This window comes from Cygnus olor, chromosome 23 (genome assembly GCF_009769625.2).
Source record: "Cygnus olor isolate bCygOlo1 chromosome 23, bCygOlo1.pri.v2, whole genome shotgun sequence".
In the NCBI taxonomy this organism is placed as follows: Eukaryota; Metazoa; Chordata; class Aves; order Anseriformes; family Anatidae; genus Cygnus; species Cygnus olor.
In genome coordinates this window covers 4,052,849-4,075,717 of record NC_049191.1, presented here as the reverse complement: position 1 = coordinate 4,075,717, position 22,869 = coordinate 4,052,849, and the positions used below count along the sequence as shown (strand labels likewise).

The 22,869-nt window shown below is 60.3% G+C and overlaps 2 protein-coding genes across 5 annotated transcripts; both read right to left on the bottom strand.

Annotated features, from left to right (window-relative positions):
* Positions 1-2,703: 2,703 nt before the first annotated feature.
* SFN (stratifin) lies at positions 2,704-4,192 on the bottom strand. The gene has a single exon (XM_040535206.1). It carries the CDS (start codon positions 4,016-4,018, stop codon positions 3,278-3,280), a length of 741 nt encoding a protein of 246 aa, XP_040391140.1. The 5' UTR covers positions 4,019-4,192; the 3' UTR covers positions 2,704-3,277.
* Positions 4,193-6,442: 2,250 nt separating this feature from the next.
* Positions 6,443-22,326, bottom strand: ZDHHC18 (zinc finger DHHC-type palmitoyltransferase 18). 4 transcript variants are annotated; one of them, XM_040535013.1, is made up of 10 exons: positions 22,032-22,326; positions 19,381-19,541; positions 16,132-16,281; positions 14,605-14,742; positions 14,043-14,091; positions 13,504-13,606; positions 11,942-12,051; positions 10,626-10,725; positions 8,132-8,224; positions 6,443-7,918 (listed from the first exon to the last, which is right to left on the bottom strand). In XM_040535013.1, exons 1-9 carry the CDS (start codon positions 22,295-22,297, stop codon positions 8,183-8,185), a joined length of 1,119 nt encoding a protein of 372 aa, XP_040390947.1. In that variant the 5' UTR covers positions 22,298-22,326; the 3' UTR covers positions 6,443-7,918; positions 8,132-8,182. The 4 variants fall into 4 exon arrangements, with proteins under 4 accessions (XP_040390947.1, XP_040390945.1, XP_040390946.1 ...); XM_040535011.1 differs by having other exon boundaries at positions 6,450-7,333; positions 8,132-8,259; XM_040535012.1 differs by having other exon boundaries at positions 6,451-7,333.
* Positions 22,327-22,869: the final 543 nt, after the last annotated feature.

Genomic DNA, 22,869 nt, shown 5'->3' with positions numbered 1-22,869 from the left:
AGCACAGCCCTGGGGGGCCCGGCTCTGGGCCGAGCTGGGCCTTCCTGCCCCAGCCCCCCTCCAGGTGCTGCGCCCACCCCGACACTGGGGATGGGGAATGGGGGGAGGTGGGGGGGGGTGGGGGCTTCGGCTGCAGGTGCTGAGCGTGGGTTTGGTGTGTCCCCGCTGCTTCCAGCCCCATCCCTTGCCTTGAAGCAAAAGGGACACAAATTATTGGGTCCTGGGATGAAATGGCAAGTATTTGGGGCTGGTGTGGGCACGCCATGGCTCAGCCTCGTGGGGCTGGGCAGTGCACGGACAGACTCACGGACACCTCCAGGCACCGCACCCACCCAAAACACCTGCCCAAGACCAGAGCAACCCCACCACCACCAGCCTCGGGGGTCCTCCAAGCTACCCGTTAGGGCAGCACCCACCACAGGCACCCCAAAAGCTGCCATCCCAAACCCCTGGGAGGGGGCTCAGCCACTGCCACCCACCCAAAACCAGCCTGGGGACAAGGGACAAGACTGGCTGTGGGTCCTGCCACCCTCCAGATTTTGCAGGCAGCGTGGCTGGGGCAGCAGAGACCCATTTCAGTAGCCTTAAACCCATGGCTACTAGCCATGGCGTTGGGGAGGCAGCCCCAAGGCATGGGGCTGGGGCAGGTCCCTGCTCCCAGAGCCTGTCCCCAGCCCTTCCCAGGGTGGCTCTGGGCTGGGGACACTCCCTGGCCCCAGGCACCCCAAGTCCCTTTGCTCTGCTTGTGCCCCAGACATTAAATCCCAGTGTGTGGCTCTGCTGTGCCCCGTTCCTGAGTGGTGCCAGGGATGCCTGAGCATCCTCCGGATGGGTGAGGGGGGGGATAAGGACAGGGACAGGCAGTGCACAGCTGCTGACAGCGGTGTTGTGAGGCCTGGGGGCTCCCTCCCAGCCCCAAAAAGCCACCGGACCGGCTGGGAGGCCAGAGAGCATCACCTCCTACACGGCCCTGCCATGCTGCAATTTGGGGCGCTGCTGAAATCTGTGGCTGCCCGCTTACCTCGTCCTGGGAGGCCGCATCGTCCTCCAGCCTCCCCAGCCCCCAGAAGCAGCAGGGACCAATGGCCATCCCTGCGTCCCCCCAGGCTGGGCCCGCTCTGGGCACCACCAGCCCCGCTGTCCCCTCCCTGTGTCCCCAGCCCTTGGGGTGAGGGGCCAGCGAGGGCCCGCGGCTCGTTTTTCACGTCTGCCGGCCCTACTTTGGCTAATTACAAGTCTGGGGCCGGTTCCCAGGCTGGGTGTGCTCAAGGCCAGGTGGAGGCCAAGCAGGGGGGCCCCTCACTGTCCCCCCACCAAGAGAACCGGCTCCGCTCCCACCACCACCAAGGGACCTTCCCAACCAGGACCCCCCCCCCCCCCGACCCTGTCCTCCATCCTCAGCCCCAGGTTTTGTGCCTCAGCTCCAGCCCAGTGCTGGGGCGGGGGCTCGCAGGCCCCCTCCCCCCCCCCCCCCCCCCCAGCAGTGCCCCGCAGGGCACTGATCTGGCTCTGCCCCGGGAGCTGCGGCCGGGCGAGCAGGTTCTGCTTCGCGCAGCCTCCCACAGCCAACGCGTTCCCACGGCGGAGCCCTCTCGAACCTCACCACGGCACCAACTTCACCCTGCACCCCCTGGGTCGCTTCCCTGCTGTGCCTCAGTTTCCCCCAAACCCCCAAACCCCGGGTTTGGCCGTGCTTAAGCCCGGTGAGGGGTGTCCCCACGCAGGGACCCCGCAGAGGCGGCGCGCCCTGAGTCACGGCGCGCTTCCTCCCGGCATCCTGGCGTTTCCCATCAAAGGCCGGGTCCTGCCCAGCGCGGCCCAGCCCTGCTGCGCTTGATCTGATGAGCTCATAGCCCAGGGTGCCGTGACTGTATTTTATTGTAATGAGCCTCTCATGTTGAAACTTGCGCTCCGCAAGCTGCGCCCTTCGCCGTGGCCGGGCGCCAGGGCCAGAAGTGCTGAGCTTTCCCCCTGCGCCGGCGCATCCAGGCCTCCATGGGGACGTTGCCACCCTGATGGGGAGGACATGGTGTCCCTCCCCGTGTCGCTGTTTCAGGAGAACCCCTGCTTAGCCATGGAAGAGAACTTGGGGGGGGGGAGCCTGGTGACCATCCCCTGCTTGCACAAAGGTCCCTTGGCCATGGGTTTTGGGGCACTGTGTGTTGTATGATGGGGATGGGGACATCCTAGGGATGGGGACACCATGGGGCTGAGGACACCACGGGGATGGGGACACCCTGGGGATGAGGATGCCACAGGGATGGGGACACCACAGGGATGAGGCTGACACAGGGATGGGGGACATGACAGCGATGAGGACACAACAGGGTGGGGACACCCCGCTGCAGGGCTGGGGACCTGGGACATCACCTCAGCTCTCTTACCAGGGCTACCCAAACCTTCTCCCCTTGGAAACCCCACCTGGAGAGCCCTTTCCTGGCACACCCCCCCCCCCCCCCCCCCCAAGGCTCAGGGCTCACTGAGCACCTCAACACCTCACTGCAGGGCTGGGGGGAGGCCACAAGCATCCAGACGGGTGCTCGGGGATGGGGGGTGGGGGGGAGGTGGGGGGCGCTGCGGACCCCGGCCGCTCCCTGGCACAGCGGGGCAGGAGGTGATGCCGGTGCCCGGCGGCTGCAGGAGCTGCCTGGGCATGTGCGCCGGGGGGGGGGGGGAGAGACGAGGCAACCACAGAGGCAGGCGTGCACGAGACGGTTTATTGGAGACGCACAGAGGCTTTGGCGATTCATGACACCCCCCCCCCCAAACCCCCCCTCTTTCTCTTTTCCCCATCCCGTCCCATCACCTCCTCCCGCTGCCTCGGGGGACCGGCAGCGTGGCTCCAGCCCCCCCACCCCTGGATGGTGGGTTTGGAGGTGCCACAAACCAGGCAGCCCCCCGCTTCCATCTAAAATGTTAAATTTTGGGGGGGGGGGGGGGCTGGCAGTGCTCTAGGAAGGGAGATGGAGGCATCCTCCTTCCTCCCCCCCCCCCCCCCCCCCACCGCCCCCAAAGAAAAGAGCATGAGGGAGAGGGAAGGGGAGGACCTGCCAAAGCCACCCCAGCAAACACCGCACATTGCCCCCACTCCAGCACCCAACCTGGGGGGGGGGGGGGGGGGAGGGTGGGGAGGGGGCTGAGATGCCTTCCCAAAAGAAAAAAAAAAAGAAAAAAAAAAAAAAAGGGAAGAGACACCGAAAGGTGGGGAGGAAGGAGGTGTCGGGGGGGGGGGGAGGGGGGGAGGGGGGCTGCCGGTCCCTGGCCCCGCGGGGGCCGTTCAGTTCTTGGGCTCTTCACCAGCCTCGCCGCCGTCTTCGCCTGCGCACTCGGCTGTCCATAACGTGAGGTTGTCCCTGAGCAGCTGCATGATGAGGGTGCTGTCCTTGTAGGAGTCTTCGCTGAGCGTGTGCAGGTCCCCCATGGCCTCGTCGAAGGTGGTCTTGGCCAGCGAGATGGCCTGCTCGGGGGCGTTGGCGATCTCGTAGTGGAAGACGGAGAAGTTGAGGGCCAGCCCCAGGCGGATGGGGTTCGTGGGCTGCATCTCCTTTTTACTGATGTCCATGGCCTCTTGGTACGCCTTCTGGGCTTTGTCTATCGTTTCCTGGCGGTCGTTCCCTGTGGCCACCTCGGCCAGGTATCGGAAGTAGTCTCCCTTCATCTTCAGGTAGAAGACCCTGCTCTCAGGGTCGCTGACCTTCTTGATGAGATACTTGTCCAGCAAGCCCAGGACGACGTTGCAGACGCTCTTCAGCTCCTCTTCCACCTTCTCCCGGTACTCGTTCACCAGCTGTGCCTTGTCATCCCCCTCTTCGGTTTTGTGCTCGATGCTGGAGATGACCCTCCAGGCCGAGCGCTGGCACCCCACCACGTTCTTGTAGGCGACGGAGAGGAGGTTGCGCTCCTCGTTGGACAGCTCGTCCCCATGCTCCACCACCGCCTTCATGAAGTCCGCCATGTCCTCGTAGCGCTCAGCCTGCTCGGCCAGCTTGGCCTTCTGCACTTGGTGGTTTCTTGCCATGGCTGGGGACGCGGACGGGCGCGCAGGACAGACGCTGGGGCGAGGAGCGGGCCAGGAGCCGTCGGAGCCTCTGCCGAACCTCGCCGCCCGGATTCGCTTTTGGCTGGGCGTCGGAGCCCCGAGCGAGAGCGGGAGGAGCCAGTGAGGCTGAAGGAGCGGCCTCCTCCTCCTCTGCTTCCTCCCCGCCGAGCCCGGCCTTAAAAGGAAAATTGCCGTGATTCATCGCGCCCCAAGGCGGCGAGGCGCTGGGGAAGGGGCGAGCGGGCGGCCCCCGCCCTGCCCTTGCCTCGGGCTCTGGGTTCCCGGGGTGCTGGGAGGATGAAGCTGATCCCAGGAACGTCCCAGGGTCCCCGGGGAACCCCAACCCCACCCCCGGATCAATGGGGGACTCATCCCTGGCTGCTGGAAGTGCTTGGAACGAGGAGTGGCGGGGTCGGCGTTTTGGGGGCGAAGCAGAAGCGCCTGGTGTGCTTTTCCCACCCCCCTGGAGAAACAGGGCATGGGGTGGGCCCGGTTGTAAAGATGGTCTCCTCCCCAAAAATCCTATCGCTGTCGTTTTTACGTGGTGATTAACTCACTGGTAATTGCGAGGGCTTGAAGGGCAGGTATTTATTCCCACAGGTGGGGAAACCGAGGCAGGAGGAGCAGCCCTTGCCTTGCCCAAGCACCGCTGCAGGGATTGGGATTGGGATCGGGGTTGGGGCGTTCCCAGCTCCTCCACACTGCCCAGATCAGGGGAATCACCCTGGCCCTTGGAAACGCCAGGCCCCGGCCCCAGAACAATCTAAAATGCCACCAAACAACACTGAGCTGACAGCCCCCAAACCCTGCAGAGCCCCTTTGAGGCTTCTTTGCCTCTCGCTGCTGACCCGGTGCCGCGTCTCCCCCGCTGCAGCCCGGTCGAAGCATCTCACCAGTGACTGGTCTGAGCTCTTCACGCTGCATTTGAAGGGTTTGGGTTTGGGGGGGGGTTGTTTTTTATTTTCTTTCTTCTTTTTTCTTTCTTTTTTTTCTTTCTTCTTTTTTCTTTTTTTTTTTTGTTTTTTGCAAAGGGTTGCAGTAGGTGCTTGCTCTGCCCAGATTAGGATCTGCGCTCGGCGTTGTTGCGCTGCAGTTTCGCTCTCAGCCTGATTAAGCCTGTTCCCACACGCCGGCTGCTGCTGGCAGACGCCCGGCGCTGCTGCAGCCCGCGCGGGGCCCTGCGCTCAGCCGGGCCGGAGCGTGCAAGAAGGGCCAGCCAGGCGTATGGGGCCACAGCCCCGTGGTTTATCAACACCATGCCGTGCTTTCCTTGGCCCTGACGGGGATGCTGGGGACAGGAGGAAGGCCGGGGCTGCTTTTCTTGACCATGTGCATCCCAGAACAGCCTCAGCCCCCAGTATAGCCGGGCCCTCCCTGCAATGCTCTCGGGGTGTCTCAGGACACGGGTGATGGGAGATGTGGGGTTTGGGGTGCCTGTGCCATGTGCGGCGCCCAGACAGTGAGCAGTGAGAGCAGAGCAGGCCTCGCTAAGCCACAGGAAGGCTTTTCAGACCGAATGGCCGCATGGAGGCTGTGGTTTCAAAGGAACACCTTCCTGGGCCTGCCTCATGTCCTAGGGGTGGCAGGTGGGGTGCCCCCCACAACCACGCTGTCCAGTGAGACCCCAGAGACCCCTAAAACCCCTCAAACAAGCATAAAATCCTCCATACGAGGGGTGGGAGGCCCAAACCTGGTGGGAGGCCCAGCCCTCTGACCGCCACCTCTTCCCATCACAAAAATGGGTCCCTTTGTGGGGGGGCAACTGGGAGGAGACCCCATGCAGGGCCCCCCCCAGGGCCATAGGAAGCAGCAGTGCGAGCTCTGTGAGGGGGGGGTCACTGGCTCGGCCTTGGCTCAGCTGCCTCCTGTCAGCGGCCCCTGCCAAAAGTGCTGAGCCACTGCCAAATTTAGGTTGCAATTAGCTACGAAGAGGCCGCAAAAATATTCTGCTCTACCGGTTTTGTGAAAATAAGCAGGGTGGGTAAAGGGAAGAGCCCCAGCTTGCTGCGCCCCACTGAGGCAAAGGCTGGGGGTGAGCTCGGCCGCAGCATCACCCTGCACAGCACCCATGGGTGCTCCGGACGCGGCAGAGCAGCACCTGAATGCGCGCCGACGGGGAGAGAGGGACGAAGAATTAAAGCTCAGCCCCAGGGCATGCTGCCCAGGCCGGTACGTGCCGCCTGCCCCGTGAGCCGGTGATGCTGATGCCGCCGGCGGGCTGGGGCTGGGCGCTGCGGCAGCTCGGCCGCGGCAGGAGGAGGCCGCTGGCGTCCGATCCCGGTGGTGTTGGGAGGGTGCTCAGCGCCCCGCTGCTCCCCGGGCCGCTCCCAGCATTTCAAGGGCCAGGGTGGGTGCATGGGGTGGGGGGGGGGACACCGATGAATTTTGCTGGGGGTCAACGCAAGGAAGACAGCAGGGAGAAGGCTGCTTAAAGCTGGGGGAGGCCAAGCCTCGCCTTGAGGCCATCATCGGTACGAGAAGGGAGCCTGGGGAGCTCTTGACCCCGTGGCAGGAACCCGTCCTTGGCTCCCCCACACCACACGGGTTAAGCACAAGGCGCAGGGAGCAGCTCCACAGCACGGGCAGACACCGACGTATAGGAAATAGGAGAAATTTTATTTCGTTACAAAAATCAAAGGCATAAATAGGTGGCAAATCCTACCGGGCTCTAAGCTGGGCCTCATAGAATGTCTCCCAACCCATGCGGCTCCACAGGGGGACCCTTCCCCTAAATCAGAGCCCTGCTAACACGAACAGTAAGACGGGGAACTTGTGGGGCAGGGTTTGGGAGGGCGAACGCTGACCATACACCAAATCCCTTCCTATGGGGGGCTTGGAGAGGGGCTGGGGAAAAGCCCAGGGGGATTGGATGGGTAACACCAGCGGCCCCAACACTAAGCCTGCTCCCCCAAAAACCGGCGTCTCCGAGCGGGGAGCCCCCAGGCATGCGGGGTAAGGCTGGTTACGGGGAGCCACTGGTGGCCCTGGCTCAGTTGTGTGGGGTTTTCCCCACCCCGGGAGGCAGCAGGAACTCCAGTTATTGCACTCGGGAGGGATGCTGTATGGCTTTCAGCTCGGAAGCCATGGGAGGGCGGCCCGGGAAGGCTTTTCCTTGCACACGGCTGCTTTCCCCCTTCTCTGGCGGCTTGGAGGGAGGAAGGCGCAGCCCTGGAGAGCGGAGGCACAGGCGGTGCTGATGGCTGTCGTCCTCTCAGGAACTGCCCACAGGGTCTGGGCTTCCCTTGGGGTGCTCCAAGAGAGGCAGAGAGAGAACTGCTGGCTGCACTTGGCAGGCTGGATGGCCCCAGAGCAGGGGAAGGGAAGGGGAGGAAGAGAAAGAGATGGTTAGTAGCAGAAATACACCGGGGAAAGCAGCAGCGGTTTGCCAGGGGTTGCCCAGCGGATGCTGAAGCCAGAAATCCAACCTGCTCCGGGGATGAGACAGCAGCAGGGAGAAAGCCCTGTGCCTGATGCCACGTCTCAAGCTGTGGGGACAGGAGAGAGGGCAGTGCTGCAGCCCTTGGCACCGGGCAGTCAAAGCCGTGCTAATTCACCATGTGCTTTGAAGGGAACTTACCTCAGCTCCGGGCACGCTGAAGGACAAACGGAGTCACAGGGCGATGGAGGGGAAGGATGGACTGAACCCCAAAGTGCACCAGAGCTGCGGTGAGGAATCTGATCCAGCTCCCAGCCCTCTGCTCACCACAACCACCAGATTTCCCCATCAGCTGGGGGTTTCCCAGCAGCTCCACCGAGCACAAACCACTACCATGCTCTGTCCAGCAAACCCCGAGCTCCACGGCACCTCTGCCCCGAGGCCAAACTGGCCCTGGGGCACATCATCCTCTGAGCACCACCACGCAGACCATCTGACTCCGTCTGGCAAGGGGAAACCATCCTGCACCCCTTGCCAAGGCTGCAGGAACCCCTCCATGGAAGCCCCGCACTGGTGGGATGTGGTCGGGATTTGGGGCACACGGATGGCAATGCAGCTGGAGGCGATGGGCTCATGGAGGGAGCTGGCCATGCAGTGGGGATGAGATGGGTCACTCGGGTGGATGGCTGGGCGAGGAGAAGAAAGCACTTTCTTACCAGCTAGCCCTCAGAAAGCAGGGCTAACATCCCAGGAGGGGGCACATCCCGTCAGGCTGTGCAGGAAATGGCAAAGTCCTGGCAGGCGTCCTCCTGGGGAAGACACCAGAGGTTACGCACCGCAGCGCCTGCGGGTACACAGCGAGGGGGCTGGGTTGGACGGGTCGGAAAAGGACGGGTTGGAAAAGGATGGGTCAGAAAAGGACAGAGCTCTCCTAGAGGACTGGGACAGGAAAATCCCTTGGCTCTGGCTGCTGCTAAGTGTCCCTCGTGGCCCCATCCCATGGGAGATTTTAGGAGCTTCCAGGCAAGCCCTGTGACTAATGCACCGTCCAACCTGAAGGCTGAGACACCTGCCCTTTGTCTTAAAGGAATAAAATAATAATCCAAGCAATTAACTCTTTAAAAATATAATTTTATTACATCGAGTAACAAAGGAAACCAGTTTAAATAAGAACAGGAAGGAGTTTGGCCCCCAATGACACCCCCACACACCGCTCCGGGCATCAGACCCTCTCCGTACAGCACCACTCGCCCTGTCCCGTCCCTGGGTCTGCTGCCGGAAGGTGGCACCGAGGCTCCCTGCAGGCAGCGACAAGCCCCCTTGGGGCCATCAGGGCAGCAGGAGCAAGGAGGTAACGCTGGCTTTCAGGCTGAAGCACCCAGCCCGAGAGGTGGCACCCAGCCACAGGGAGCCTCCCGCAGCGCTCGGCGAGGGCCACCTGCCGGGATGGGGCAGAAATTCAGCAGCTTCCAGGCTCTGGGCAGGGCCAGCCAAGCTCGCAGCGAGCCAGAGGCTGGTGGTGGAAGCTGGGGGACAGGGGGAGGCTGCGAGGTGGAGGTCAGCAGCCGTGCTGGAGCTGCCCTGCCCTGCGCTCCTGCTGCTGCTCTGGCTCCTCGCAGGGCAGAGGCAGAGCTGGTGGCCACAAGGCAAGCAGGGAGAGCCCCGCAGCGAGCCAGAAAGGCAAGGCAAGGGGAAGAGGCTGCTCTGCCATCCGCTGACACCCGTCGGGGCTGGCTCGGTCACTCACGGTGTGGACAGCACAACCCTGGCTAATTCAGTGGGGACAGGCTGCCCCCCTAAATGCGCTGCTGCCCCTGCCCGAGGCTGAAATTTGTGTGTTTAACTCACAGAAAACCTAACCAGGCAGCTTGACACAAAACACTGCAAGCCTCTGCCCTGGTGCTAACATGCACAACGCTATCTACATCGAATATAAAACGTTCTACATAGAAAAAAATCTACAAATTGTGCAAAATTATCCAGCAGCTTTTAGTAACGCGATTCAAGTATTGCTAACAAGGTCTGTGATTCTCCTCCATGCACGCTCCAGTGTTGGCAACCCGCAGAGCTGGCAGCCCAGCCCAGCTCGCCTGTGTCCCTGCGGGCCGGGAGCGATGCTCATGGATGCGCCGAGGCACATGGGAATCACTCCTGAGGTGCTGGGGACAGCCCTGCTCTCGTCTGCTGGCCAGAAAACCAAACCAAAACCACAACACGAGGTTATCAGAGACCAGCACCCGCCTGCTGCTTCCTCTGTGTAACCACCTGGGGTGGGTTGGACCCTTGGGAACTCACCCACTTTTCTGTAGCCATTAATTCTTTCTGCAGGCCGGCTACAGCCAGGCTTTCCTGGCAAGCTAAGGATCCCGAACCTTACAACTGTAGCCAGCATCTCATGGGGAGAGCTGCAGGATCCTCTCCCCCACTAAAAGGAGGGCCCTCCTAACTTGTGTCCTTGCTGCAAAACATTGTCTTACTGGAAACACGAGGAGCTTGTCAGCACTCCCCTGGTGACCAGACAGAAAACAGGATCCACTGGGACCCCTACCCAGCCTCCACGCCTGCTGTGAGCCAGTCTCCCCAGCTGCATGGCCACAACCTACCAAGGCACAGCAGCTGCTGGAAAAGAAAAGCTGCTCTTGGAGCGGGCCGAGGCGAGAACCCGGCCATTAAGACACAGAACAGCCCCTCCATGTTGGCACAGAGGAGCAAGAGGCGTTTGTGGAAATAGCAGGGACACCAGGGAGCTTCCACCTCCACCAGCCCAGGGGACGAGGCTCGGCAGCACGGCTCCAAGCGGGAACCCTTCGCCAGTCCCACCTCCCATCCTCAGCGCCCCTTCACTCCCCGTGCAGGGAACACGGCGATTTCCCGGAGCAAACTCCCCAGGTTTAGAGGTCAGGGGGCTCCCCAGACCCGTTTGCTTCCCAGGTGCAGGGGGGTTCCCTGCTTTCTGCACGAGCCTGAGGGTCCTGCATCAGTCAGGAGTCCGGGCAGGCTACATCACAGTGAAACAATTAAACAAAACCAATAAATAAATAATAATAATAAAAAAAAAGGCAACGTATGGCTCAACTGAGTCTTTGGCAGCTCTGCATCGCAGGGCTGTCCTGCCTGAGGCCAGGGAGATGGGAAGGAGCTGGCCGGAGCGAGGTGCGGGCGCAGCAGGCTCGGGGCTACATCACAGCACCGCTACGGCATGCCTCCTACCATGCTGGTGTCAGGCTTGGCTCCGAAGGAAGGGACTTCACTCTTCGGGCTGGACGGGGTCCCGACATCTGGCTGGATAAATCCTCTTCTGTCTATCAAACTGGAAAACAAAAGGGAGAGGGTGCAAGGGGAGAGGAGTCAGGCTGGCAGAAACGGAGACCAGATGCACATCAGCTGAATCGAAGAGTTTCTGGACAGTTTCTGCAGACCACTGCCTCAGCTGGCCGGGGCAGCTAAACCCGCTCTGTCCACAAAATCGAAACCCTGCTGACATGCAGACACCCCCGTGGCGAAGACGGGAGCTCAGAAGCCACAGAGGGTCAGAACTGGCTCTCCCCATGGGAAGCAGCGCGCCAGCAGGAGCGGTCTGGATGGATAATGCGGCTGCCTGCCCATTAGACAAACCACAGACTTATCACACAAGCCACCGGACGGCCTTTGGGCAGTGAAAGCTTTGGGACACCACAAACCCAAGTGGGAACCGGCGGAAGGACTTTACAACAGGAAAACAACACGGATGTGGAAAGATTTGGAGCAAAACGCTATGCTCCCACAACCTCCCAGCTCCCTGAATCCGCACATTTACCACTGCTGAACGGCAGCCCTGGCATTTTGGCACCTCTGAAGCCAACAAAGAGCAGTGGACAATGGGGAGAGCAGGGCCAGATACAAAACACACCGACTGTAGCTGCACAGCCTTCCCTTGCTGTCACACTACACTGCGTTAGCACCTCAGGGTTGCTCCACGTAAATCCGCAGCAGGCCCAGTGAACAAATTCTGCTCAAGGGTGCAGGTCCTCAGCTGCTGCAGCACAGCACGGCTCTGCCCGAGTGCACCCTCTTGTGTCAGAGCAGCTGTAACAATCCCCTGCTGCTCGTGGGACGAAAGGAGAAGCAGCCGCAGGTGCCTGCGCTTCAGGCCGAAAGCTAGCAGTGGCCCAGGTTATCTCACAGGTAAGAGAATTTGGTGGGGTGCTGCTGAGTATTTCAGGTAATCCAAGTTGGTAAAAACCAGGGTGTTCACACTGCCTGGGGCAGATCGCTGCTGGCTGCTTGCAGCAGAGGAAAACGTGCTAAGAAGCACTGCCACTGCCAGCATTTACCATCTGCTGCCGAGCCCTTTGGTGCTGTTCCTCTCCCCTTACTGAATCGCCGGACATCTTAGCTGCAAGCTCCATGAAACCATTACAGGTGGCCCAAACTCTTCAAGTTCAAACAGGAGAAGCACCAGCTCTCCTGGGAGTCGGGGTAACCCAAAGCTGTGCTTGCCGAGGCCGCTCTCAGAGCGGGGTGCAGCTCCCGGCGCAGGCTCTCACCTGGGATGGAACGGGCCACACAGCACCGCGCAGCAGTTTGTGAGGATACTTTTATGGCTGTAAGGATTGGCAAACTCTGAGCCCCTCTTATTTGACCAGGACCCTTTGATCTGAAAGAAAAGGACACGTGCAGATTAAGGTAGGGAAGATGCGATAGTAGCTAATTACACAGTGACGGACTCAGTTAAAACCCTTGCTCACGAGGCGGAAAGTTTGCCTTAGTGCAAACAGCCTCCCTCAATCTGCTTGGACGAGCAGGACAGCTGCAGGAAGGCAGCCAGGGGAGACAGCAGTGTGCTGCTCCTGCCTCTGCCAGGGCTCAGCCCTGCAGCTTGAAGGCTCCAAAGCTGCGTCCTCCTGTGCTGCGTGCCAGCTTGGCAGTGTCACTGCCTTCATCGCCAGCAGCCTCCTCCCCTCGCCCTCTCCTAGGCTGAGAGCTCATCGGAGCAGGGCTCTGGTCCCCCTGTGCTCCGAGGGCTAAATAAACAGCGAGGGGCTTCCCGGGACATTCTGCAAAAGGAAAAAATGATCTCCTGATCTCCCGCATCCCCACCCCGAGCAGCTGTCACTGCGACTCTCGATTTCGAAACTCCAGGCGCATCAAGCGTAGGCACACGAGTGGGCAGATGCTATACCTGGCCTCGGGCCCCTGGCTGCAGCGACCCATTTACCAGCACGTTTCCTCCTTTTGCTTTTACTTCCCCTCCCCAGCTGCAGCACAAACCTGGCACCGTGGGCAGCGTGGCCCAAGGAGCAGCGGCCACGTGCTGTGGACGTGGTGCCCTTGGTGCTGGGTACCTCCATCAGCTTCACAGCCCTGTGCAGCCCTGCCAATAACTCTAAATTACAGAAAGGGGGAGAGGGAAGGGGAAAATAAAAGAAAAAAAAGAAAAGGTGGGGATGCAAACATGCCGTCTGTAGTGCTGGAAGCTTCCAGCCAGGATTACAGGTGCTTCTAGCCAGGAGGGTGAATTCTGGTTCCTTCCGAGGCTCAGACAGATCCTGCTTTTCTGTACAATCTGCCCCGCTCAGGGCCCTCACCCGGCCCTTCGAGTCTGCACGCACCCCGGTCTTTAAGGTAAATCTCATCAGAAGACGTCTGCACATTATTTGCTTGCTAGACGCGAGGAACTGACAGAGACAAAGGGACTTGCCCAGGGTCTCGCGGGACGCCTGTGGTTAGGCAGCATGCTGAATTAAGATCAGCCGTGTCCCAGGCTGACACCCAGATCTCTGGGGCCAGCTTTCCTTTTTTAACCTCGGAACTCCTCACTTTGAGCAAGGCCGCATACGGGCTGGAAAAAACTCACACGTGACCCTTCTAACGTTGCAGCTCGTTACCTCCAGGCCTGACACGAGTGACACGTGCTGGCCTCCCACCACGATCCCCTGCTGCTGCGCCCTGGGCAGGGGCTTTTTGCTTTGCAGGGGATTTTCACAGGCACCAAGATGCTGAGCCGAGGAGTCCCTGGGAACCTCACCTCTGCTGAGAAAGTAGCAGGGCTGGCAGCCCCGCCTGCACGCAGCTTTTGGGGTGAAAGGCCAGGCTTTTAGGTACTCACGTCTTCGTTTGTCGTCAGGTTGGAGGCGACTAAATAAGTGTGAAAACCTGAGAGGCCCAGAATAGACCAGACTGAGAAGAAACAAATGACCAGCTCCAGCACGGTGAAACAGGAGTCAAGGAAGATTCAGGCCACAAAACCATCCCAAGCAGAGATGCAGGGGCTGTTTTAGGAGGCACTCACAGTGAAGCCCACACCAACTGGGCCACAAAAGTAACCCAGCTACCTCCCCACTCCCAATGCCCTTCTGCAGGCGTCCACCAAGGGACAACCTTCTCCAGCCATTCCCCTTCCCACATAACCTGGCAAACTGGGAAACCAGTTTGTTACTGGCCTTCGTCCCTGGTAGTGAGGTGGAACCAGAGGTGTCCACAGGCTGCGAGCGGAGAGGGGCCTGCTTGCCCCAACCAGGCCAGGGCACTAAATGAAGTTGTGGGGAGTGCACCAGGGCACCCCCGTGAGGTTACCCAATTAGTAACTGCCCTCCTCCGTTACACAATTAGTGTTTGCTCGGCAGCCCGATGGCATCGGAAGGATATCTCGCGGGTGTTGTCTTCAGGGTGGTGAGGAAGCCATCCCTCTGCGAGCCTGCAAAGCAAAAGGTGACAAGGAACCAGGTCCCATCAGGCAGCCTCGCATCTCCTCTGCATCCCCAGCCAACGCTTCGCTCCCCAGCATGCAGCCACCCCCCCGCGGGCCAGACGGATCTGCCCGGCTGCCTGCAGAGCATCTGCAGCCTGTAACTTTGCAGAAATGGCAGCGAGCAGACAGCCCTGGGAGATTTAGGGCTGGCAGGTGAGGCACCTTCCCCGCAGGGCTCAGGGCAGGTGCGCACAAAGCCCAGCGCTGCCCCAGCACCGCACCAAACTCGTTTGCTCTGGAGGGGACAACCACGCCGGCGGCTCTTGAGGATTCCCTGCAGCGAGGAGCAGGGTGGATCTGGGGCTCCCTGCAACGTGAAACCTGATTTATTCAAGCCACCTGCACTGAGAAGCAGGGCTTAAACCAAGAGAAGCCAGACCCTTCCCATGCTCGTCCTACATGAACGGGGGGCCTCGAGATGCTTTGTGCCCAGAGCGAGGCTGCTGCCTCGATACTTACGCAGAGTGAGGTGGGTGACGACACAGGCGAAGATGAAGGCTGTCAGGAAGGAGAGGGAGAGGATGAAGGCGTAGAAGTAGCGGTAGTTGCGCTTCCCCACGCAGTTGCCCACCCAGGGGCAGTGGTGATCGAACCTCTCTGAAAGAGAGGAACGGGGTGAGGGCTCCTGCCGGCTCCCGCTCGCTGCTCAAACTCCGAAAACCGGGGGCTGCAAACTGAGCTTCCACCCACTGCAGCACAACCAGCAGCTCTCTGCAGCACTGCATTAGCAACAAGTTTCAACAGCACTGCAGCCTGCTGATACGCCCTTTTTAAAGAATTTTAATCTTTAAAAGGCCAAACTTCTCCTCTCCCCAAACCCTGCGTGAATGCAAGCCTCGTGACTGGTAACATCTCCCATTACTAAAACTGAAATTGAGCAGGGACACGCGGCAGGTTTTCCAGTACCAGCAGCACTGGGTGTGTACATGCGGCCTCGCTGCTCCCTCTCTGCACGTCTGCTCCCCCCCGCCTTCGTCCGAGCAGAAAATATATTTCAAAGTTATGAAGATAGGCCTCTAAAACCACAGAAACTGCCTGGGAACTCGGGGCAGGTGCAGTATATCTGGAAACACTCCCATCCTGTAATGAAAGGGCTGTGCTTCAGACCAACAGCACCGCCGTAACCCTCCTGGGGGGGACACCAACGCAAACAAAACTCAGCACAAACCTGGCGCACGCCCGTTCTTCCCCACGGCTCCTCTCCAAGCCCTGTCCCAGCCGTGGCTGCTTTCCAGGCAGCGCAAGCAGGACCCGACCACCCACAGCCATCCCCAGACACCAAGCGCCGGGCAGCTCTCAGTTTTAACCCTCTTTCAGTTTAAAACCACTCCCCCTTGTCCTATCATTATCTACACGAGCAAAGAGTCCCTCTCTATCCTTTTTATAAGACCCCTTTAAGCGTTGAAAGGCTGCAATGAGGTCTCCACGGAGCCTTCTCTTCTCCAGGCTGAACGCTGCTCCTGCAGAGGGTGCTGGGGTCTTCCAGCTCCCCTACACCTGCCTGGGGCCTTCAGAGGCTTTTCTCGCCTTTGTTCGACCCCTCCTGCCCCACCACAAGCTGGGGACATGGGGCGAGGACAGGGCTGAGCTAAACCAGAACTTGCGGAGGTGCCTCCACCTCCTCAGTGACCCTGAGGCCAGAGACAACCACGAGCCAGCAGCAAACCTCGTGTTCGGTGGGGCCTTACCGATACTTCACAGCACAGTGCCCTCCGAAACAGGGAAAGCAGAGAGCGAGCACTGGGTGTGCTGCCCCCGAGGCACCAAAGCGGCACACTCGGTGTCTTGCTTTGCAATCCTTTATGGAGAGCACAAGCAATCTGCTCAGGAACACAGAATCCTAGAACCATTAGGGTCGGAAAAGCCCTCTAGGATCATCTGGTCTGACCATCACCCTACCACCAACGTCACCCACTGAACCATGTCCCCAGGCACCACGTCCAACCTCTCCACCAACACCAGCACGTTCCCACTCCCTGCACTCACCGACGCAGTTGTCGCAGACGCTGCAGTGCGAGGTGCGCGGCGGGCGGAACATCTTGCAGGTGTAGCAGTACTTGAGCTTCACCACGTACTTGTTGATGACCACCTCCATCGTGCGGGCGGGCGGGCGGTAGGTAGAGGTGCCCATGCTGTCTGCAAGGGCGAGAAGGAGCAGTCAGGGCAGGGCAGGTGAAACCCAACCGACCCAATGACCCCGCGTCGCTGCGAGCTGCCTCCGGGCAGAGAAAGGCGTTATTAGCACACGACTTTAACGCCAAAGCTGGGAGGCAGCTCAGCCACGCGATTTGTTGCGGAGTTGGCAGTCAAGAAATCCAGTCGGCTCTTCACGGCATTCTTTACGTCCTTTCCCTGTCAACGGGGTGCCAAGAGGAAGTAATCTCTGCCCAGCGCTCCGAGAACATAAAGCAACTTACAAACAGCGAGCACAAAGGCAGCAGTGTTAGCGTGCCCAACTCCAGCTCATCTCCGGGTGCCGAACAGATCACGACGCGAGGAGGCAGCGGGCCCTGTTCACACGGCTGAGGTCCGTCCCTGCTGTAAGAGCAGCAGCCAAGGTTCAGAAAGCAGCGGGGGGACCTCTGCAGAAGCATCCCGCAGGAGCCAGCCTCGTCTCCATCAGGGAGCAGGAGGGCAGCAGGCAGGTCTCAAGCGCTCCAGGCAGATTTCATTGCAATTGTGGTGGCGCGCGAGGATTCCCCCTCCTCAAGGTGGGGATGGAGGATTTTTAGACGCTGCGTTTCACCTGTGTGCGCCGGCACGCGGTTATTCATTCGGAGCTGGCGGCTGGAAGCCTCTCACCTGCTCAGCAAAAGCGTGAGCTGCAAAGCCTCTGTGCCACGTCTGCAGTTTGGGGGTTAGTGGTTTATTTAAGTCGCTCTTGAAAGAGCACCTTTCCGACCCCGAGGAAGTCTTTGAAAATAGAGATGTACCAGCGAGCGAGTTGAGGAAAATAAATGGATTATGTTAGCAGGAACAGCTGGCACACCAGGCAGCATCTGCAGCCAGATTCCTGCTGTAGGCTCTTATAAATGGAAGCACAGATAACCGCTCCGAGGAGATTTTAAAACCAGTTTTTTAGGCAAGTGCAGAACGATTGCCTTGCAACTGTTTTCCGTAGGGCAGGCTGAAATTGCCCCACGTCGGTGTTGATGAGGCATTTGTCACTAAGCCTAACACCAACACGGGCCACGGACCCTGGGTGCGTGCACCCTCCTGGCCAGAGCAAACACGGTGTGAGAGCAGCTTTCAGACGGGACAAACACGAGCATACTGTTAGAAACCATAGAAATATAAATATTTATATAAATATATCAATATAAAGAAACCCCGAGGTACAGCTGGCTCAATGGCAGTCATAACCTTAAAAACCATTCTCCCTAAACTAATTATCCTGAGTATTCAGCACCAGCATTTTGCAGAGGGATGTACGGAGCCAGATCCCTCCAAGTTCGGACAACGTTCAAACCAACAAACGCGCTGCTGCTCTGGCACTCTGGCTCTAGCCTTTCTTTGAGGAAAAAGAGGAGCAGATCGGGCTCCCCAGCTTCGTCAACAGCAAGCCCCCACGTCTGCCCCAAGGAGCAGCCTCTGCTGGGAAGCACCAACAGGGGCTGGGCAGCTGACGCAGGGTGCTGAGCCGAGCCTTTTTCTCGGAGCGCATTCCCCTGTTGCCGGGCATCCCTCGGGGAGGATGGGACTTGCAAGGATTTCCAGAGAAGAGGAGCCCAAATGAAAACCCATAAAATCAGGGCACAGGAAAGGTCACTAACTATTTTTTTTGTCATGCACAAATGCACCAATTTCTCTGCGTTGGTCAGAACGACACAAAGCTATGGAGGAGGAAGGAAGCAGCCAGGCTGCCCTGGAACACGGCGCCAACGTTCACACGAACAGAGCAGGGCACGGCTGTAGGGAAAAGCGAGGACGTGGGGGCCAACCGCAGCTTGCAGCCTCTTCCTCCTCACACGGCTGAGGCTTCTCAGCTCAGCCCCCAGCACCCTTAAGCCGAGATTTGCCGTGGTTTACCAGAAACAGCTCTGAAATCCACTAAAACCAGCAGGAGTCTCCGCGAGGGATGGTCCCGCTTGGGGTTAGCACGTAGATTAAGGGCTCAATTCCTTCTCACGTCGGCCTTCAAACCTGTGCTGCAGATACAGAGCTCGGGCTGCAAACCCACAGCCCCTTTCCTTCACCCCAAGCGTGGATTTCACCCATGGAGCCAATGCTGCTCTCTGCTCTCCTGCAGTGCAGGGGCTCGGGCACAGCCCCGGCACCTTCCCTGCGCTGAGCATAGCGAGAAGCTGCGGGTCAGCGCTCGTGCAGGCAAATCCCCTGCTGGCTGGGCGACCACACCACCAACCAGCGGGAGCGAGGCAGCGACAACAGGCAAAATAAGACTGCTCGCTCAGCACAGACCACCCTGATGTTGGATTAAACAGGCTGTGGAACCGCTCTCAGTGCGGAAAGGATCTCTTTCCTGGCACCAGTTTAGCTCAACTGCGACTGTCCCATGAAAATAGAAGAGATTTTTACTTCTGTGGGTTTTTAGGAAGATTTCTTTGACCCAGGAACACCACTCAGGAGATCCTGTCTGTTACCTACCGGCCCGGGGAAAATTCTCCCTTCAAGTCCCAGATGATGTGGGGATGAGCACAAGTGCTTTTTATCTTCCAAGCACGCCTCTCGTTTCAGCAGCTTTATAATGCTGCTTGGTTCAGCCTCAGCAGCTTCCCGTCTTGTCAGGGTCTCTGCATGAAGCCGCGTTAGAGAAGGGCGGCGGTGGAAATCGGGGTGGCCAAGAACCGGCTCTTACAAGAGAGGGAAAGTAAATCGAGTTTTGTAGCCAGTTCCTTGCGAATCCCAGCCTAGATCCAAACTGCTCAGATTATGAGAACTCGGTCTGCGTCCAAGAGCGTGGCAGCCGGCCTCTGAATGGGAACTTTGTGCTCCCCCAGCTGCTGGCACACAGACCCCGACAGCACCGGCGGGCAGGGCACTGGTGCCACGAGCTCTGCCTCGTCCCAGCCCTCTGCAGGGCCGCTGCCAAATCCAGCGTGGTCCTGGGAACAGCTACAGGCACCCATCCCCTGCACGGGGCTTCGCCTAGCTATGGGACTGAACAGAAAGGAAAACCACCTCTACTCCTCTGCAGAGAGGAGACTCGCCGAGCCTGAAATGTGCACACACAGGCGTGAGCCAAAGCAAAGGCAGGAGAGGGAAGAGAAGGCTCACCGATCCGCTTTTCCAGGTCTGCAGCCTCACTGGGGGTGGCTCTGGGCAGGATACCTGGGTCCCTGAAGCTTGTCTGGAGCAGGCAGCTGATGACAAAGAAGAAGAGGATGGCTGCAATGATGGGGATGGCCAGGGTCAGGTGGGTGGCAAGGAAGGGACAGCTGTGAAAAGAGAAAAAAAAGCACCGTTACCAACCATCCCTACAGAACTGGCCATCAGCTATCACACTACACGCTACGAATTATCATGGGGTGGGGGGACTGAAGCTCTGCTGCTTTGCAGAGACCCCTGGAAAGGCAAGAGCCAGCCCTGAGAGCACCCTGCAGCTCTGGAGCTGCGCTGGGAGGACCGGGTCTTGGACACAAAGCACGAGCTCCTCTACGCAGCCTCTGTGCCCTTCTGAAGCCCCAGATTCATACTGCAGAAACCTGCGGAAACCGAGGTCCGGTCACCTTCTACATGGCAGCAGCAACAACAACACACGGAGAAACACCCGGAATTAATCAGGGATCAAAATCAGCGTGCATGTGGTCCTGCTTCATCCGAAGCTGAGGGACCTTGGCTTCGATTCAGCACAGCTTTGCTGCCTCGGGATGATTCGCGTGCCTTCGTGCCGTGCCAGACGCCTGACCCGCACACATCAGCGCTGCAGGTGCTGTGACCTGCCGGCACCGAAGCAGTCGATGCCCACTCCGGCACCCAGGGACCAGCGTTATCAAAAGCCGGGCAGCTCCATCACCCCCAGCACGAACACGAGGACCCGAGGGACGCGGCTCCTTACGTAACTGGAGCCCCCCTCCCGCTCTGCAAAGGGATTTGCTATTCTGAGCACTGGTAAGCACCAGGACCGGGCACAGCCCGGCGAGCTGCCTGAGCCCTGCGGCAGCGCTAAGTCCTGGTGACACGGCGAGGCAGCGAAGGGATTAAGTAACTTTTGTCTCAGCTCAGCTGTCCAGGACAGAGCAGACATCAAGCTACAAAATCCCCTCGGCCTGAGAGCAGCGCTGCTGTCGAGCCCCTCGGTCCTCTCCCTGGTGGAGGGACAGAAAGGGCTCTGAAATCAGAGAGACGAGCGTCCTTGTCACCCATTTTTTGGGTGGATCTCTGGAGTCCTCCTTCCTCCTTCAGGCAGCAAGAAATTACGTAACAATGTCAACTATAGACACAGTTACTGGTTTTTTTTTATGCATCTAGCAAAGCGTAACTGATGCAACAGAAGCACACCGCTACAGAAACAACGTGGAAAGCCCCGGGACATCTTTAACCGAGAAACAGTGACTAGGCAAGACGGGAGGAGGGAGCAGACGTCCTCTGCTTGGCCCCGCACAAAGCAGTTACTGTGCTGGTGCTGCCCGTTAGCTTCAGACCGAGCAGGGAAAGCTGTCGGAGAGGCACGGACGCCACCGAGAGAGGAGCATTCGTGCAGGGATCCGTTGCTGCCTGGAGCCTGGCTGGCTTCTCAGAACCTCTCATCCGACCAAACGCCTTCGTCCGCCCGGCTGTAGCGTTGCTCCGAGGCTCGGAGGGATAACCCTGGGATCCCGAGGCAGGCGCGATCCCCTGCTTGGTGCAGCGGTGGGAAGAACAAGCCCCGTGTGAGAAGCACGGGGCTGGGACAGCGGAGCCCCGAGTGCTGGGTGCTCCCTCCCCAGCTCCTCCTGGGCAGCGCAGGGTGCTCCCTGCTCTCCCTGCCCGCGGGGCGCAGGAACCCGGAGCCGCAGGGCTGGAGTCCCAAAAGACAGCAGGGCCGGCTTCCCAAAAGGAGAGGGGATGGGGCAGAGGCTGCTCCCTCTCCCCCAGACACAGCGAGGGCAGACCCTCGGGGTGAGACCCCCGGCACACCGCTCCTGCTGCCCCTCTGTACCACATCCACCCTACGAACTCCTGGCAGCGATTCCAGATGGATTTCCGCCCTCCTTAGGCTCGGAGGGGAGGGATGGCTGGACACCAGGAGGGCACCCCGCTGCTGTGAGCGGATTCCCCTCTTTGGGGTGCAGCTCCTAAACCAGCCCGCAAGGTGCGGGGCTGCCCCTGCCCACCCCTCCTGAGCAGGGGGGGTCTTTGGGGACCAGGGGTGACCCTGAGCACCTGGGGACAGGACGTGGGGACCCAGAGGCTCCCAATTAGAGTGGGGCTGGGGGCTCAGCAGCAGACAGGACGGCTCTGGGTGAGGCAGTGGGGGGTGCCCAGAGGGACAGGGGGACAAGGAGGAGAGGGGGACAAGGGGGGATAGGGAAACGGGGAGGACAGGGGGACAAGGGTGATAGGGAGACAGGGGGACAAGGGGATATAGGGAAACGGGGAGATGGACAGGGGGATAAGGGGAATGGGGGATAGGGAAATGGGGGGGGCAGGGGGCTAGGATAGATAGGGGGACAAGGGGGATATGGAAATGGGAATACAGGGCGATATGGAAATGGGGGAACAGGAGGACAAGGGGGACAGGGAATGGGGGAGATGGGTGACGGAGGGACAAGGGGGATAGGGGGACAAGGAATGGGGGAACGAGAGAGACGGGGGGACAGGGGAGACAGGGGGACAGGGAAACGGGGGGGACAGGAGGGGTGGGGACAGGGGGACACCGCAGGGCACGGAGTCCCCCGGGCCCCATCCCCGCAGCCCCGCGGGGCGGGTACGCGTCCGGGACTCACTCGAAGGCGAAGAAGAGGCCGCTGGTGGCCAGGATGAGGCCGAGCGTGAGGACGAAGACGCCGCTGTGCCGCGCCAGCATCAGGCGGCCGCCGCAGTAGAAGCGGTTGCGGCCGGGGAACACCTCCCATTTCCGCCGGGGCCGCCGGGCCGGGCCGGGCCCTTCGGAGGAGGCCGAGGAGGAGGCGGCGGCGGCGGCGGGAGGGGGAGGCTCGGGGCCGGGCCCGGGGCCGGCGGGCGGGATGTGCCGGTAGCCGCGCTCCTGCATGGCGCCGCCCGCAGCGCCCGGCCCGCTGCCGAGCCGAGCCCAGCGGAGCCCCGCGGCCTGGCCCCGCCCCGCGGACGTGTCGGCCCCGCCCACCCGCGGGAGCCCCGCCCACCGCGGCGGTCTCGCCGCGCCCCCACCCCCGGCGCCTCGCTGCGCCCCCTGGTGGCCGCGGGAGGGGGCGGCAGCAGCGGGTGCTCCCGGGGCTCCCCCCCCCCCCCCGGGTCTCTCCGAGCCCCCGGATCATGGAACCCTGGAAAATTAGGGGTGGAAGAGACATGCCCCAGGTCCTTCAGACCCTACAATCCCGGAAGCATTAGGGTTGGAAAAGCCCTCCGAGATCACCTGCTCCAACCGCCCCCTACCACCACCGCCACCCACTGACCACGTCCCCAAGCCCCACGTCCAACCTCTCCTTGAACACCCCCAGGGACGGTGACGCCACCACCTCCCTGGGCAACCCGTCCCAACGCCTGACAGCTCTTTCTGAGGAGAAATGTCTCCTCATTTCCAGCCTGAACCTCCTCTGGCACAACTTGAGGCCATTCCCTCTGGTCCTATCCCTGGTCACCTGT